The sequence below is a fragment of the Lonchura striata genome, chromosome 10, assembly GCF_050655825.1.
Source record: "Lonchura striata isolate lonStrDom1 chromosome 10, ASM5065582v1, whole genome shotgun sequence".
NCBI classification, from domain to species: domain Eukaryota; kingdom Metazoa; phylum Chordata; class Aves; order Passeriformes; family Estrildidae; genus Lonchura; species Lonchura striata.
This window is the reverse complement of record NC_140712.1, coordinates 17,938,065-17,952,902: the sequence shown is the minus strand read 5'-3', so window position 1 is coordinate 17,952,902 and position 14,838 is coordinate 17,938,065. Positions and strand designations below refer to the sequence as shown.

At 47.2% G+C, this 14,838-nt stretch overlaps 1 protein-coding gene across 2 annotated transcripts in view; it reads right to left on the bottom strand.

Annotated features, from left to right (window-relative positions):
• NTRK3 (neurotrophic receptor tyrosine kinase 3) overlaps window positions 1–14,838 on the bottom strand; it is a 202,119-nt gene that overhangs the window by 15,801 nt on the left and 171,480 nt on the right. Inside the window, exon 16 of one of the 2 annotated variants that reach the window (XM_021530338.4) lies at window positions 4,894–4,968. The exons of the other annotated variant lie outside the window; for it this stretch is intronic. Coding sequence (XP_021386013.1) covers window positions 4,894–4,968 — 75 coding nt within the window. The remainder of the gene's footprint in view (window positions 1–4,893; window positions 4,969–14,838) is intronic. 2 annotated transcript variants of the gene reach the window in all.

Below are 14,838 nucleotides of genomic sequence, written 5' to 3'. Positions count from 1 at the left end.
CACCCGGCCTCTCCGGGAGCCAGCTGCCAGAGGCAGTAGGCATGGGCTGGTTTCTTAGAGCTGGAGGCAGCTGTCTCCTGCCTGCTGGGCAGCAGTTATTTGGAGAGACCCATCCAGAACCATCTGCAGAAGGAAGGGGGCACCAGGAACATGTGGATGCCCGAGGGCAACAGGCACCTCTGCTGCCAGTGGAAGCAGGATGGGGCCAGAGGTCCTGAGCAGCTCAGCCATGCTGGGATGAGCTCTCTGGAGTGCTTCCTTACCCTCACTGCAAGGGACGTGGGTGGGAACTGCACCAGTGCTTTCCTCTGAAACCATCCCAAGCAGCCAGGCCCACACCAGGCATTCACCCTGCAAAACTCCAGGAAAATAAGCCAAGAGATCCCTTTTCTCCCTCCCCACTGTAAGATGAATTTCAGACCCTCCCATGCTAACAGCCTGCTGCCCTGGGGCTGGGGACTGTCTTTCTGACCCCTGATACCTGCATGGCAACAAAATATATTTGCATTCATTTCAGACCCACTGACATCATTCTCTCTGAAGACCTGCAGTTTTTTATGGTAAGCACAATAATGATTTTCAGATTATAGACTAATAAAATATTTTAATTTCTTCAGCACATTAAGGTGGGCACTACATGATTATTATGACATTTAAGTACTGCTTTAAAAAAAAGAAAAAGGAGGGTAAGAGGGTCTGCCTGCATTTTTTTTCCAAGCATGAGCACTGAAATAGAAATTTAAAATCCCACACGTGGGTACCAAGATTGGCTCTGATACCTCCCCTGTGTGCCTGTCTCACTTGAATACCTGCCAAGTTAAATAAGCAAACATGGGATTGCAGTGTCCTAGTTCCAAACCTGGTTTTGGCAAAGGAGCCAAAGGAACCTTAGTCACTCTGGCCATTCCCTGCAGCAGTGGCCTGAGCTAAGCACCACTCCCTGTGCCATCAGGCCACTGCTGGGCTGGGCCACCACAACTTGATGAGTTACACAGAGTTTTTACACTTGAGCCTGTACTCACCAATTTCTTCCCTCTGTCGATTCACTGTGTATTAGGATGAACTAACTGGACAAATCATGGTTTAGAGCATCCCATCATTTTCATGGCATGCAATGTACACCACAGCCTGCTGCACCAGACACCTTCCTCTGCCTGGGCAGCACTTGCATGCTTTGGAGTCAATCAGATTGCACTGGACAAAGCAGGGGCATTTTGGAGGGGGGAAGTTGCCCTTGAAGCACCATGAGTTGGTATGGCTGATAACTCTGGAATTCCTTTCCTAATCTACAAAGCAGGATGCTGAAACTTCACCCTTGGAAGTGTTCAAGACCAGGCTGGATGAGGCTTTGAACAACCTGGTCCAGTGGAAAATGTCCCTGCCCATGGCAGGGGAGGGGGACTAGATGTCTTTAATGTCCCTTCCAATCCAAACAATCCCACCATTCTGTGAACTCACTGACTTCTCAGAGATGCTGCACAGGTAATGGCTTGTACAGTGAAGCTATAAATGGCAGGGAAAAGCCTGTCAGCAAAAGGAAAAAAATAGCCAAATGTTTAGCTCAGCATTAGTTATACCTGGCAAGAGAGACAGAGGGTTACACAATGAATATGATGGCAAAGAATAGCAAAAAGGTTCCTTTGTGCTGTGAGTACTTTTGCCTTGTTCCTCACCCGGATCACTCAGGTGTGAAGTCTGTTCTACAAGGCAGAGGCAGGAGTGAGCTCAGGCCTCCCCATTATCATTACCTGACCTTGCACGTTCTCTTCTGCAACCTCAGCAGTTTTTTGTGGCGAGGATTTCTGGGTGGTTATTTTAATAAAACTGTGTTAAATTTCTTGCTTCTATGCCAGGTACCTGCTGTTTAACAAATGGGCCATGACTAAGCATAGACTGGAAATCAGGGGCAGCTACAATTTAAAGCAATGGGATTCTGGGACTCTCTTCTTCCTCTTAGGAGTACATTTAATAGTGGGGCTTGATTATGAAAAAGATAAATCTGATGTGATTGATGCAACAGGGGATTGGATTTGATGATCCAGGGAATCCTTTCCAGATCTCTTTACTCCTAATGAAGTAATTTTTCAAGGGAGTTTTTGAGGGTGCGGTGGGGATGCAGTGCTGTGCTGATGGCAAACAGTGGTGAAGTGTGTAGGTATCTGATGATGGTTAGTGGGTCCCCATCCCCAGATTTAACCAATTCTCATCAACAAAAGGGTGGAGCAGTTATCTTTCCTGGTTCTACTGATCTAGAACAAACCAAGCAGAGGTGGGTGCAAGGATCCTTCCTGCTTCCTTCTCTGCATTTTCCAGCCACTGAGGATTCCCAAAATTCACTCTCTATGAACCAATACCTCAAATGTCTCAGCTCACAGACTCCCTACATATTCCTAAGGTACTTACCTGTTTTCCAATGCTGTAATGACTGTGTCCCTTGCAATCTTACTTTCATGTGACTCTCCTTGGTGAGCACAAACAGGGATCACTCTTTAACAATGGCAAACTGAGGCACAGGAGAACTAATGGAATTTCCTATGGTGGCAGAGGACATCAGTAGCAGGGAAGGGACCAGCAGCACAGTCCAGGCCTGGGATCTCACTGCAGGACTTTTCTCCCTGCACCTGGCTCTGCCCTCCCTTTCAGAACAGGCATAGCAGAGCACAAAGCAGTTCTCAGCCCAAACATTCACTGATCTGGGATTCCCATGCTTTGTCAAGCCCTGGGGGCTGAACTTCAGTACAGGGTGAGGTTTTTTCAGAAGTGATGCCCAGGGAAAGTGATAATGTTCATTTTTTCCCCTAGTAGTTTTAAATCTTTGATTCCTACTTCCTAATAAGATAAAATGCTGTGATTTCTGCAGGATCAAATGGTGCAGGATAAGCTAAAGGAGTTAATTAATTAACAGGCTTTTAAAGCTGGGGAAAAAATAATAAAAAAACCCAGAGAGTGGTAGATAATAGCTATGAATACTGCCCCAGCATCACCTACCATGACACTGGTAGCTGAGGGGAGGCTGTCATGGTAATGCTGGGCACAGCATTCTGATAGTGAATAAAAATGATAAATGATATGGTAAAGCTTTCTCTCTCCAAAATGTGGTTATTCACAGATGTGTTACATTTCTCCAGGGCCTGATCCTGCAAGTAATAGCAGGTGTAGCACTTCTGTGTTCCTCTGGCTTCCCCAGGGATTGCTTGGAGCAGTGAGTGCTAGGCCCAGTGGCAAGTGGTTGCAAGATCAGATTCATAGTGTGCCAAGCACTTTGAATGAAAAGAGCTATAAAGAAGTCACATATTATTATGTCACACTGCAAAGGTCAGCCCCAGTATCTGTTCTGTCATAAGGACATGATTCAAAGGCAACAAAATAGTGTCAGGGCACAGGGGAAAATAATTTTTTTTAAAACTGCCTTCAGGGCCAAAGATACAAAATTACATCAGTGCTTAGAATTAAATTCCCATCCACACCCCACAATTCAATTTTGGCTCAGAAAGGCATAAGTGTAACAAAATCACCTTTCAGTGGCAAATCTTCTTATCTGCTGACATATCCTCTGCAAAATCAGCAATATCTAAACTCACACTCCCATTTGGTTCTGGCAATGGTCAGGAAGTGCCAGAGCCTTACTCTCTCACATATCCCAGGATATGCAAGATCCACTCAGCTGCTGTAGGCATTCTCTGGAGCAGGAGGAGAGGTCTTGACACTCATCCTGCATTGCCTGGCCAGGAGCAAACAGCTCCCATCACAGAGCCACAGAGAGGTTGGGGCAACTATGCCCAGGTGATTTATCCCAGACATGACTACTTTGCAAATATTTATGCCCATCTCTGGGACTGCTGGTACAGGGAAGTTATTAGGAAATAATGTGTGGAAGCCATCACTTTCCTCCCTTAAACTATGAGGGGTCATAACTGCTCTGTTCAGTATCTTAGGGTGGGTAAGCTCCATCCACTTCCAAAACAGGCTCAGGCAGACTCCCTAACTTTCTGGATCAACAGAGCATTTCCTTGTCTGCCAGCAGAAAAATCCCACAGGACAACCAAGTTGGATGTTTGCTCCTCTCTCAGGCTCCTGCAGCTCAGCCTCTGCAGCCCTGCAGCTTCCTGGAGGGGACACTGAGCTGAGGATCCTGCAGTGAGCACCACAGGAGCAGTGAGCATCACAGGATGCTGGCTTTGCTCTGTGGGAGGTGGGCAGGGTGACCAGAGGTGTCACCAACCCTCAGTAGGTTCACACAGCTCATGTGGCTCCCATCTGCCACACCCTTGGCAGAACCAAACTCCTCTGCTCTGTCAGAGCTCCAAACTCACAGCAAGCCCTCACTGCCTCTCCTCTGGCCAAAGGATGGGAGCAGCAGTGGGAAGTGTTGGGTGCATCCCCTCAGTCACAGCTGCAGACACCCAGTCAGACAGCCAGAGCGTGTCCAGACAGCACACAAAAGCTGTCAGGGCTGGCATGTGACAATCCAACCACCCAAATGGTCTGGCCATGCCAGTTTAACTGTCCAAGCAGCTCTAGAGAGGACAACACAGGTCAGGGACAGCCCCAGTGCAAAAGCTACCCTGCTTGGATACATGGGGGGGTTTATCTGCATAGAGACAAACCAAACAGGCCAAGGACAGCCCATACTGTCCCCTAGTGCAGACACAGCCTGGACACTCAGAAGGAAGGTGGCACTGAGGATTTCTGCCTTCATCCCATATCCTCTCACCATCCAGAGAAGCCCCAGAGAGTGGCTGCAGTAGACACGTGAGCAGTTCCCATCACAGACAAGAGCCCCTTCACTGCCAGATGCACTATCCCCAAAGCCACTCAGCCCCAGGTGTCATTTCATGCCCAAGCAGCACCAGTCCCCCACTTCCAGCTGCCCCAGGGTTGGGATGCACTCACTGTTGCAGCTGCCGACGGTGCCAGTCTCTGTCGCTGCCACGCTGTGCTGAGCTGGCCCTTCAGACGCGGCCCTTCCTGACAGTGAATGGGTGAGAACAAGGGAAGGAGACAAACAAAAGAGAAGGGAAGGGTGAGAGAGGGAGGGAGGGATGGGGGGGATGAAGCAAGGGGACAAGAAGGGAAAGGGTGTGTCTTTAACTGAACCAAAAGTCTTTCGCTAGCTGCAACATCCCAGCACTGCTCAACCTTTGCTGTGGGGGCCTGGCGCAGGTGAGACCCTCTGGCCACCACCTCGCACCCCACACGGTCACCTGCACCAGTGCACAGAGAGGGTGAGCTGGGCAAGGGGCACTCAGCCTCCTGAAACTTCTCCTCGGACTGTGAGGCGACCCAGAATGGTCACACAGAATGCCATCCCTTGAGGGACCCAGAATTCTTCTCCAGACGAGAGAAATTTTAGGAAGCTTGAGCATTTCCTCTGTATCTGGTACTTCAGCATCCTGCTTCTTGCCCATTGCCAGCCCTCCTGAGCACGGTGCAGGGACTCATCTGCCTCTGCCAGCAGAATAAGGCCCAGGCTGATATCTTCACTGAACAAGCTCAGGGCAGCCAGAGTTAAGGGTATTGTTGGCCAAATGTCCCAGCGAAGGACCTCACACATCACCCTACACTGGCCCAAAAGTCTTTGTCCCATCAGTACTGTCACAGGTTGGGAAAGAAAATAGCTGATCCCACAGCTCCAAATCACCCACAAACCTGCCAGCAATCAGAAAACTGTAGTTTAGAAAGGGACAGGGGAAGCAAAATTCTGGGGCAGGAAATACAGCTCTACATTTTTCTCTGCATCAAAGTAGGAAAGATTTGGAGAATAGGAGAGGGGAAAAGGGGTAGGGATCTCAGTGAGCACACTGAGAGTGAATGAGAGGCATAAAGTCTGCTGACTTTCCAGTGAGATGTTTGTGTTCCCGCTAGGACAAAATCCCAAGATGGAAAGACAGCTGGTGAACACAGTGATTTGGGGGTACACTTCTGGCTGTGCTGCTGAGGAACTCAGGCTGAGAACTGCCTGGGGAATTCCAGCTGGTCACTGCCCTCCCCTGCCCACCCTGCAGTGGAAACTGAGCTGCTGAATGTAGCTGACAGCTCATTCTGCTTGGAGGATTCTCCATTGGATGACTGACTCACCTCCCTTCCCAAAAAGCTGAGGTAGGGATTGGTGGGGGGAAAGGCTTAGAAAATTGTTTCATGCTGGTTGTTTAAATTGCCTCTGCATTACAGTTGGGGGAAAACAAAAGAGAAGTCTATGCACAAAACTGCATCTTAAAGCCAGCTGTGGCAGAGGCATGGATTTTGGAAAGAAGTAGAGCAAATGAAGTCATCCAGCAGTGGGGGAAAAACATCAATATAATATAGTGCAGAACAAAGCAAATTCTACCTCAAACACAGAGCTGAAAGGGAAACATCTCTCTCTGTCAGATCTATTACCATGCATTTATTCCAATAACAAATAACTAACCCAGAGAGTAACCCAAACCTGATTTATTTCTCCATCTAAGTAAATATGTAGAGGCAGCCGAATTTGAGAGTTAAAACGACTGATCTCATATGTTTTCTTATATATGTTGGAAAAAATAGGAATGAAGTTTCTGCCTTGCTGCCAGGGGATGCTGGCAAAGCATTTGAGCTATAGATATTGTATCTTGTCACTAATGACTGCAGGGAACTAAAAGGGATTTGGATTTTTTAATGCTTCACATTAATTGATAATTTGGTCTCAGAATCCACAGTGGAACAGAGGATTTGCTATATTGGATCTGTCTAGCGGCCCATAAAATCTGGCATCTTGCCCCAGTGATGCTCAGAAAAATTATCATCCAGCGTCTTTTCTTATAAGGTTTTTGGCCATTCATGTAAGGACCATACAGCAGAAAGGGGCAGAAGGTCCCTCTGGCCTACACAGCAAACATTTCCAAACACCCTGACATGTGAGCTTGGCAGGGTTCTCTCTTTATATTTGTTTGGATTTTTGTTTTGGTTTCTTTATTTCTTTAAAGCAAGAAAGAAACTCTTTAACCAAAACCATTCTCAACAGGTACACTGCTGCTTTAACTCTTGGTCTCCACAGCCCAAATAGAGAGGAGGTGAACTCCAGGTGTTTTCAGAAGGCAAAGAGGAGCAAGGCTGAGGCCAGAGTGGGGAGATGCCTTCTGCTGAGCAGAACACTATTGATTGGGCAGGATAAAGATTTCCCTCACTAATGCCTTTAGCAATCTTATCATGTGTCGCCCACATAATTGGATGGGGAAGAGAGAGGTGGAATCACTTAAGCGTTCAAAGCTCAACACGCGCTGAGAGAAGATTCCCATTTCGTGTGTGTGTGCAATTTTGTGCATCGTTGCCCCTTGATTGTACATTGAACACGCTCTCTTTGACAGCCCAGCCCTAAACAGCCTGGGTATTAAAGCTGCTTGCAAATAGGGGCTTTCTCCATCCAGCTGGGAGGGAGAGGAGCTCGCTGGGGCTGAGAGAGGCAGGGCTATGAAAATGGGGGGAACAGGAGAGGAAAGCCTGGAGAAACTCTGAGTATGCAGAAATCAGCAGGAAAAAAAGAAAAGCAGTGGTTTCCTTCCATACAAGCATCTTAATTAGGGATGTTGATGAAGATATTTGCATTTAATTTTTTCAGGGAGGCCTTCAGTTTGTCATCAAGCAAAGCATAATTTATCCATGATCTCACTAAACTGGCTGATAACTTCTCTACCTCCAGTTTATTTGATCACACTGAGGTTTGGGGGTGCTCCCCACCTTTCTTGATCAGTGTGTCACCACAAAAAAGATCTCTTGGCTGCACCCATGGTAAAGGAGAGCTGAGATCATGGTCCTGCAGGTGGGAAGGCAGGAGGAGGCTGACCTAGACAAGATGAGGGGAGGGTTTTACATTTGCAAGTTCCAGTCTTGCTGGACTGTAAGCAGCAATGCTCTTCCCAAAGCAAGAACAGCTCACCACCCACACTCTTTCTGGTCCACCTGTGCTGGAATCATGAAGCTGGAATAATATTCTGGCATAAGGTTCTCTACCTTCTTCTGCTCTACCTGCAGTTTAAATCAATTTAAATACAGTTTAAATTTGTACCCACTTTGATAAACCCAGAACCATCAGTGTCTCTGACCTACTGCGTACAAAATCTTTCCTTATTTCTGGTGACACCAAAGTGAAACAAGTTTTGGATGGATCTCCACCAAAGGAGAGTCTATCTTGCTTAAAATGAGGCACTGAGCTCTGTCTGTCACAGCTTTCAGGCTAATGGGATGTTCCAAGTGGGGACAGGAGGAAGAAGCGGGCACACTGCATGCAGGCAGCCTCTAGCAGGTGTTGGGAACCACACTTGGACAAAACAAATTAAAACAGGGGAAAGAAAAAACAGTTCACAGCCAGGAGGAGGGGAAAAACTACTCAAGGATGGACGGGGATCACAAGTAGCTTCTCTTTCCTCTCTAGATCTGTTGGCTGCAGCCAGGGAACACTGAAAATAGAAAAGAGCCCTGCCCTCCATAGTAAAGTTTTATGCAAAGGGAATTGTTTGAAGGAAAGGGTTCCTGAACTTCCCTGCAGGAAGTTCCAGTTTTTATTTCAAGTTTTTACAGCAGAGTTGACAGACTTGGGTAGTTTGGCTTCACTAAGAAACAGCCCCAGCTTTCTGAGCTGACTCTAACTTCTGGGGATGGTATCACTACCCCAGTGGTGGCTCCAGCATTTGACTGGTTATTACTCCCAGGACTCTCCTCAGATCCCAGGAAAGCAGAGATCAGCCTGGACAGCTTTTAAGAGCAGCCAAAGTCCTGTCAGCATGGACATGGACTGGAAGAATCGTCTCTGTTGAATCCAAACTTGTCATATATACATCCTCAGGTGTTTTAGATCAGGAAATACTGAACAAACAATTCCTCCCTGTTTGGCTACATCTTTGACCTCTGCAAATGGAAGGTTAAAAACCATCAGGAAGCTAAAATGAAATGCTTTGAACTCCCAGCCCTCTGGATCTCAGCCTGATGTTTGGGAGAAATCAAAAGCCTAAATTCAAATGCCTGGGAAATGGGGCTGAGCTTTGATTGAAAGATCCTAAGTTTGATAAGCTCTCAGTAGGTATGTGAGGGTTTGGGGGAAGCGCAGGGATTTAGCTGGAGGTCAGTGTTTCGGTGAATATTGAGACTGTATTAAACAAAAATTCTGAGCCAAATGACTTGCAATGACAGCAGCAACATACCCCAAGCAGGAGAAGAGGTGAGCGTGGAGGTCAAGTACCAGAGCAGGGAGTTTTTATCTCCCAAAAACAAACCGCTCTTTTGTGCCTGTGCTTCAAAGAAGATGTCACCAGATTGTGAGAGCTCTTCACCTGCCACATCCCTCTCATTACTGGAATGAAATAAATGGCAACAGCATGAAAACAGCAACTCAAGCAGGAGAACAACAGGTAGACATCGAGAAAAAGGGGAGGGAGAAAACAGGGTGCAGATGCAGGTCTTGACAGGGTGGAGAATTAGGGCAATTACCGTTTCTGAGGAAATGCCAGGAATACAGCACAACCTAATTTCCCCAATTAATTCTTCTGCACTTGAGCTGCTTTGTGTGAAGGGCTCTTAAGGTTTCAAACAGGAGGAGAAAAAAAAAAAAGACTCAACATTTGTTTTTCCCTCAGTGTAGAAAAGGGGAAGTGTTAAGGAAAAATGTCTGGCTAAAACACAAGATGATGCTGTTACATCTTCCTTTCAGGAGATAAGGAGCTGTGCCACAAATTCAATTTGCAGAGGTTTTTATAGGAGCCACAGAGATATCAAAGACCAGCACGTTCATTATCACACTGACTTTTCCTGCACGCAGAGCACACCAGGACAGGCACAGAGACACTTCAGCCACACACCCACATGGAGCCATTCCCTCACCTCCCTTTCCAACCCTACTGCAGCTTAGGATGAATCTGGTTCCTCTGCCCTCAAAACCCCCAGCCAGGGCAGCTGTGTGGCACCATGGCATGAGCCATCCACACCTAAAGAGGCATACAGATGTCATCTCAGGGGAGTGATGGCAATAAGAACAAGGGAAGAAATAACAAATCAAAGGTTGGGGTGATGGGGTGCACTGGATAAAGATTGAGAAGGACAGAATACTTTCAAACACAGGCTCTTGCACATAGGATGACTGTAGCTCTGCTTGGCTGGCACATCTGTATCAGTCACATCTCCAGGTCAGTGTGAGACTTTTTTTGCCCCTACTCTTGTAGGTCTGACAAAGCAAGATATATTTCCATAATCCCAGCTAAGAAGGAGAAAATTAAAACACTTTTCACTTCTAAGTCCTCTTCCTAATAGAACATACATTTATAGATGTGAAACCTTCCCAAAACCTGAACACAAAGGATGTAGAGAGAGCAGCATATCACATTTTCCTCCTCAGAGAAGGGCTAGAAGAGGAAAAGGTGGTGCACAGCACTGAGGTGCTGGGAATGCTGCTGATTGTGAAGCTGAATGTGACACACACATTGTACCTTCTACAAGAGATCCCCCACAGCAGCCAGCATGGCCAGGGACTGAGCTTGCTCCCCAACCATCAGCCTGAGCTGAGCCTGAGGAGAGTGTCTGAGTGCACAGCCTGGCTCATTCTCTGTCCAGAGCTGACTTACAGCCAGTGTACACTGTGTCTACCATAAAACCTGAGAGTGGCAGCTTATTTTCTCTCCCAAAGTGAAGCAGTACCATGTCCCAGCTAGAAATTCAGGGGGAGTTTTCCTCCCCTGTGCCTGTTGGCTTTTCCCTTAGCAGGTGATGGTTCAGAGCCCCAGCACACTCATCCCAGGGCTCCATCCTGGTGCTGACAGGGCTGGGCAGCAGTTCCCCTGTGCTGGGAACCTCTCATGCTGCACACACACTGCATGAGCTGCACAGCAAAACCACAAAGGAAGCACCAGGGGGCTGAGAGTGGGTGTTGTGCAGCTGAGGGATCCACAGGAGCTCTAAGGGGCTCTGCCAAGTCTGCACAAAAAGGGAGAGTACAGCTGACCCTCTGCAGAGAGGTCAGAGCTGGTGGGAACAGAGCACCAGTGATGGTGTGATTATTTTTGGAGCCCTCTATGGAGAATAATGTGGGTCAGACTAAATCCAATTTCAATGCAAGGCTTGTCTGTTTGTCAGTCCTATCTACCATGCTGCATGAGCCTCCAGAGGAGCATGACCCAGGCAGCTGCTAAATCTCAGTGACCTATTGCACACATGGAAACTTCACTGGAAAAACAACTGGCTGTATCTGTGAGAAAGAAGCCAATCTTGAATGGCAGAGGAAAAGAACAAAAGTAAGAGGTGGTCAAGATGAGAGATGGCCCTCAGAAAGCAACCTTAAATGGGTACTGAAAATTATCAAGAATATGGGGGGGTTTTCTGGCCATTTGAAAGAAAGAGAAGAAATAAATTGTTTACATGGTAAACCTTCATGCTTCAGAGGAAGAGGGATCCCAGACTTTTTAAGGAACACTGACCTAAGGCCAAAGTCATAGCAGAATTTTTTTTGTTCTGATGGTCTAAGGGTGTGAGAGCCAAGGTTCATGGGAAGAGATATTAATCTTTTATTAAACCAACTGATACAACAGAAAATAACAATAAAAAAGAACTCAGAGAGGGTTTGTGCACCTAAAATTCATTCTTTCTTCTCCTTCCAACAATATCTTGTGTTCTATTAAAAGATATTGCTTCTTCCTGTAAACCTTGTTTCTCCCAAATCCAAACAATGCTCCAGAGTGGTGAGGACACAGAAACAGGGAGCATTTTTGTCATTATGATTATCTCTGTACTGCTAGAAATAAATAAAAAAAATATCAGAGCCTTTTTCAAGTCCCGCACGTTTTTGGTTTTGTTTTTTTTTGTTTTTTTGGTTTTTTTTTGCCAAGTAGGTGTGCTCTGCATGATGAACCGACCAGGAGAACACTCAGGACTGATCTCTGTGAAAGGATGGAGCTAAATCCCTAAGAAGTATCAAGCCCAGCCCAGGATTTGGAGCAGGATGCCAGAAGAGTAGGACAGAGGAAATATGGACAGAGGAATGTCTTCATGAGGTTTAATGTCTACATAGCTCCTTCCTCTCTTTGGCATGTGACTTCACTGCTGATGTCCACCCATGTCAGGACATCACCTCAGCAGTTATTAAGGAGTCTTCACTACACTTTAGGACTGTATTCTCATCTGAAGATGAAGAAATACTGCCCTGTCCCTGGACAGCTGCCACGTGATTTTGTTTTGGAACTCAAGTACACACTTAGGGGGAAAACATGGAAAATTATTTCGGTATTACTGGAGCTTGGGTGGGTCCAGAGTCACAGAAGGGCTCTTGGAGCAACCAAACCCCAGTGTGGTGTGCAGGGTGAAAGAGCAGCTGGGGATTCTGATCTCAGCCCTGGTGATGCCCCCAGCTCTGACACTCCCCCACAGCCACCAAGACACCCTCCAGGACAGCCCTGGGCAGGCACCCTGTGCCTCACTTGCTGCAGTCTCCATGCCACTCTCAGCTTGGCTAAGGCACAGTGTCCCTGACCTGCAGCGTCCCACCACCTGCTGTCACAGTCCTGAGTCATACCTAAAAAAAATCGCCTACTCACAGCGTTTTTTAGAGAAAACAACAAGGAAAATGAAATCCGCCCAAACCTTTCCTCTCCAGTGTGGATATATTCCATCCCGCCTTCCCACAGAGACCCACACCAAAGATTGCACAGCACGTTACACAACACAGCACAGAAATGCTCCTTCAGCAGCCCCTCCTTCCCTCCTCACACAGAAGCTGGGCTACTTCTCCCTGGCTCCCCAGTTCCTCCACTTTCCACTCAGATGCTGTTCCACCTCCCCCCTCCACTTCCACCTCCACAATCATTTTCTGTCCATCCTGTCTTCTCAAAAGGAGGTTAAAAGGCAACAGCTGACAGGATCCCTCTGTGATGGAGGAGGAAAAGGATGCATCAGTCCTCAGGCAGAGCATGGAGAGCCTGCAGAGAGGGGGAACAAGCCTCTCTGCTGTTTTTGTTACGCAAATGTTTGTTTTCTGTACCCAAATGTGTAACAGAAATTTAATCAGCTCACCTTTGTTAAAGTAATTTTGCATCCCACAAATGCAGGAGACAGATGGTGTACTTTCTTTGTCTTAAAAGATTAAAAAATGGGAAAGAAAAGAAATGGCTAGGAACTAATCCTCAGCCTGGAAGACAATAATATATCCACATACCCAGTTATCCAGGCTTGCAGGGCCTGGGCAGGAGCAAACACAGGGACCCAGCAGACTGAAGAGAGTACTTGCAGAGAGCTCCAGTCCTGTCACTTTATGTCAGCTTGGGGTGGGATTTCTCCCTGTGTTTCCAGAAGATGACAAATTACAGCTTCTCCCAGGGCTTGGACACAGCAAGTAATATTTTCTAGAACCAACTGAAGCAGAACTTTTCTGCAAGTCCCACTGCTGGCAATGGCAGGCTGTCTGAAGGGGAAAGCTGCCATGCACAAATGCTGGAAAACAGAGTGGGAAACTTCACCAGGCAGATCATGGATGTGACCAGGGACAGCACTGAAGACTTTGAAAGTTCAACTCTTCAGCCAAATCTCCAGCTTTCATAGCTGAGACCAAGGAACAGTTTGATTCTCCCACTTGAGCTTGTTTGCTCATATTCTGGGAGGAGTGTGGTTGGACATCCTCCACAGAGGGGATGAAGGACACCTGGCCCCTGGAATTCTGCTTTTTGTTGGCCTGGGGAGGCTTCCCAGCTCTGCCACCAATTCCTGCTTTGGCCTTGGGCAGGTGATGCCACCAGTGTAAATATGGGCAGTCAGAACCTTATTTGCTAGAAACCTTCTTTGGACTTTAACACAGATAAAGCCTCAATGAATTAACTTCATGATCAAAAGTTTTAAACATACCGAAAGTAAGTGAAAACAAAGAAAGGAAAATCAGCTAAGAACAAAAGGCTGTGATGGTCTGAAACTCAGTTCTTGCTCTGGTAAGTAGGTGATAAAAGTTTACAAGGAATTTGCTGAAGAGCCTTATGACACTGCAGGAGACAGCACAGAGCAGTCCTCAGCAAAGCACTTTGCACAGACAGGATGAGGGCTACAGGACACCACCACAGAGAAGACAAATCCCACGACAATAAACTGGCCTGTGGAGATCATCTCAGCCCTCCCAGCTGTGGCAACAGCCAGCAATTTCTGCCCTTGCACAGAGGGCTCTTGGTGTTGCAGGAGCACGAGCTCAGCTGGAATCGTGTCCAGCAGTGCCTGTGCTTGGGGCAGGATTAGCATGGCTGAGGGGAAGAAGGCAGGCAAGAATTTGGGTAATCACAAGTGCTGCTTCTCATCCTCCCCTGGGCTCTTTTCTTTCCTACTCGTTCCTTCCTGACATTTCAGCAGTTATGGGACCACATCACCTCTCTTTTCTCACCACTGCCCAGTAACTGCACTGAGACCTTTTCCCAGCATGGGTTTCTCTGCTGCACAGTGAAGGTTGATTCCCTCACTGGTAATTAAACCCAGTGGCAATCCAGTGTTCTGGCCTGGGAGAGGTGATACATCTCAGCACAAATCTGATCACGTTTTTCTTCCTCCCCAGCACAGTAATTGCACTTGGCAGCTATCACATAATGAAAACTTCCTGAATCGGGTCAAGACAACAGGTCACCCCTTTCTGGGTAGCTGGGAGAAATCATCCTCCATGCCAAACACACATGTTGTAAGCAGAAATAAATCAGCTTCTGTGCAAGCATCAAGCTAGAAAACATGGCTCCCTAGTCTGAGAAGCCCTTCCCTGCTGGTGGATGGCCCAGAGACAAATTCCAACTGCAGTGTGCTCCAAACAGTTCTCACAACACATTTCTCCTGCAGCTGGGAAGGGAAAAATGTTGTTCCCCCAGGGATGCTGCCATCAGG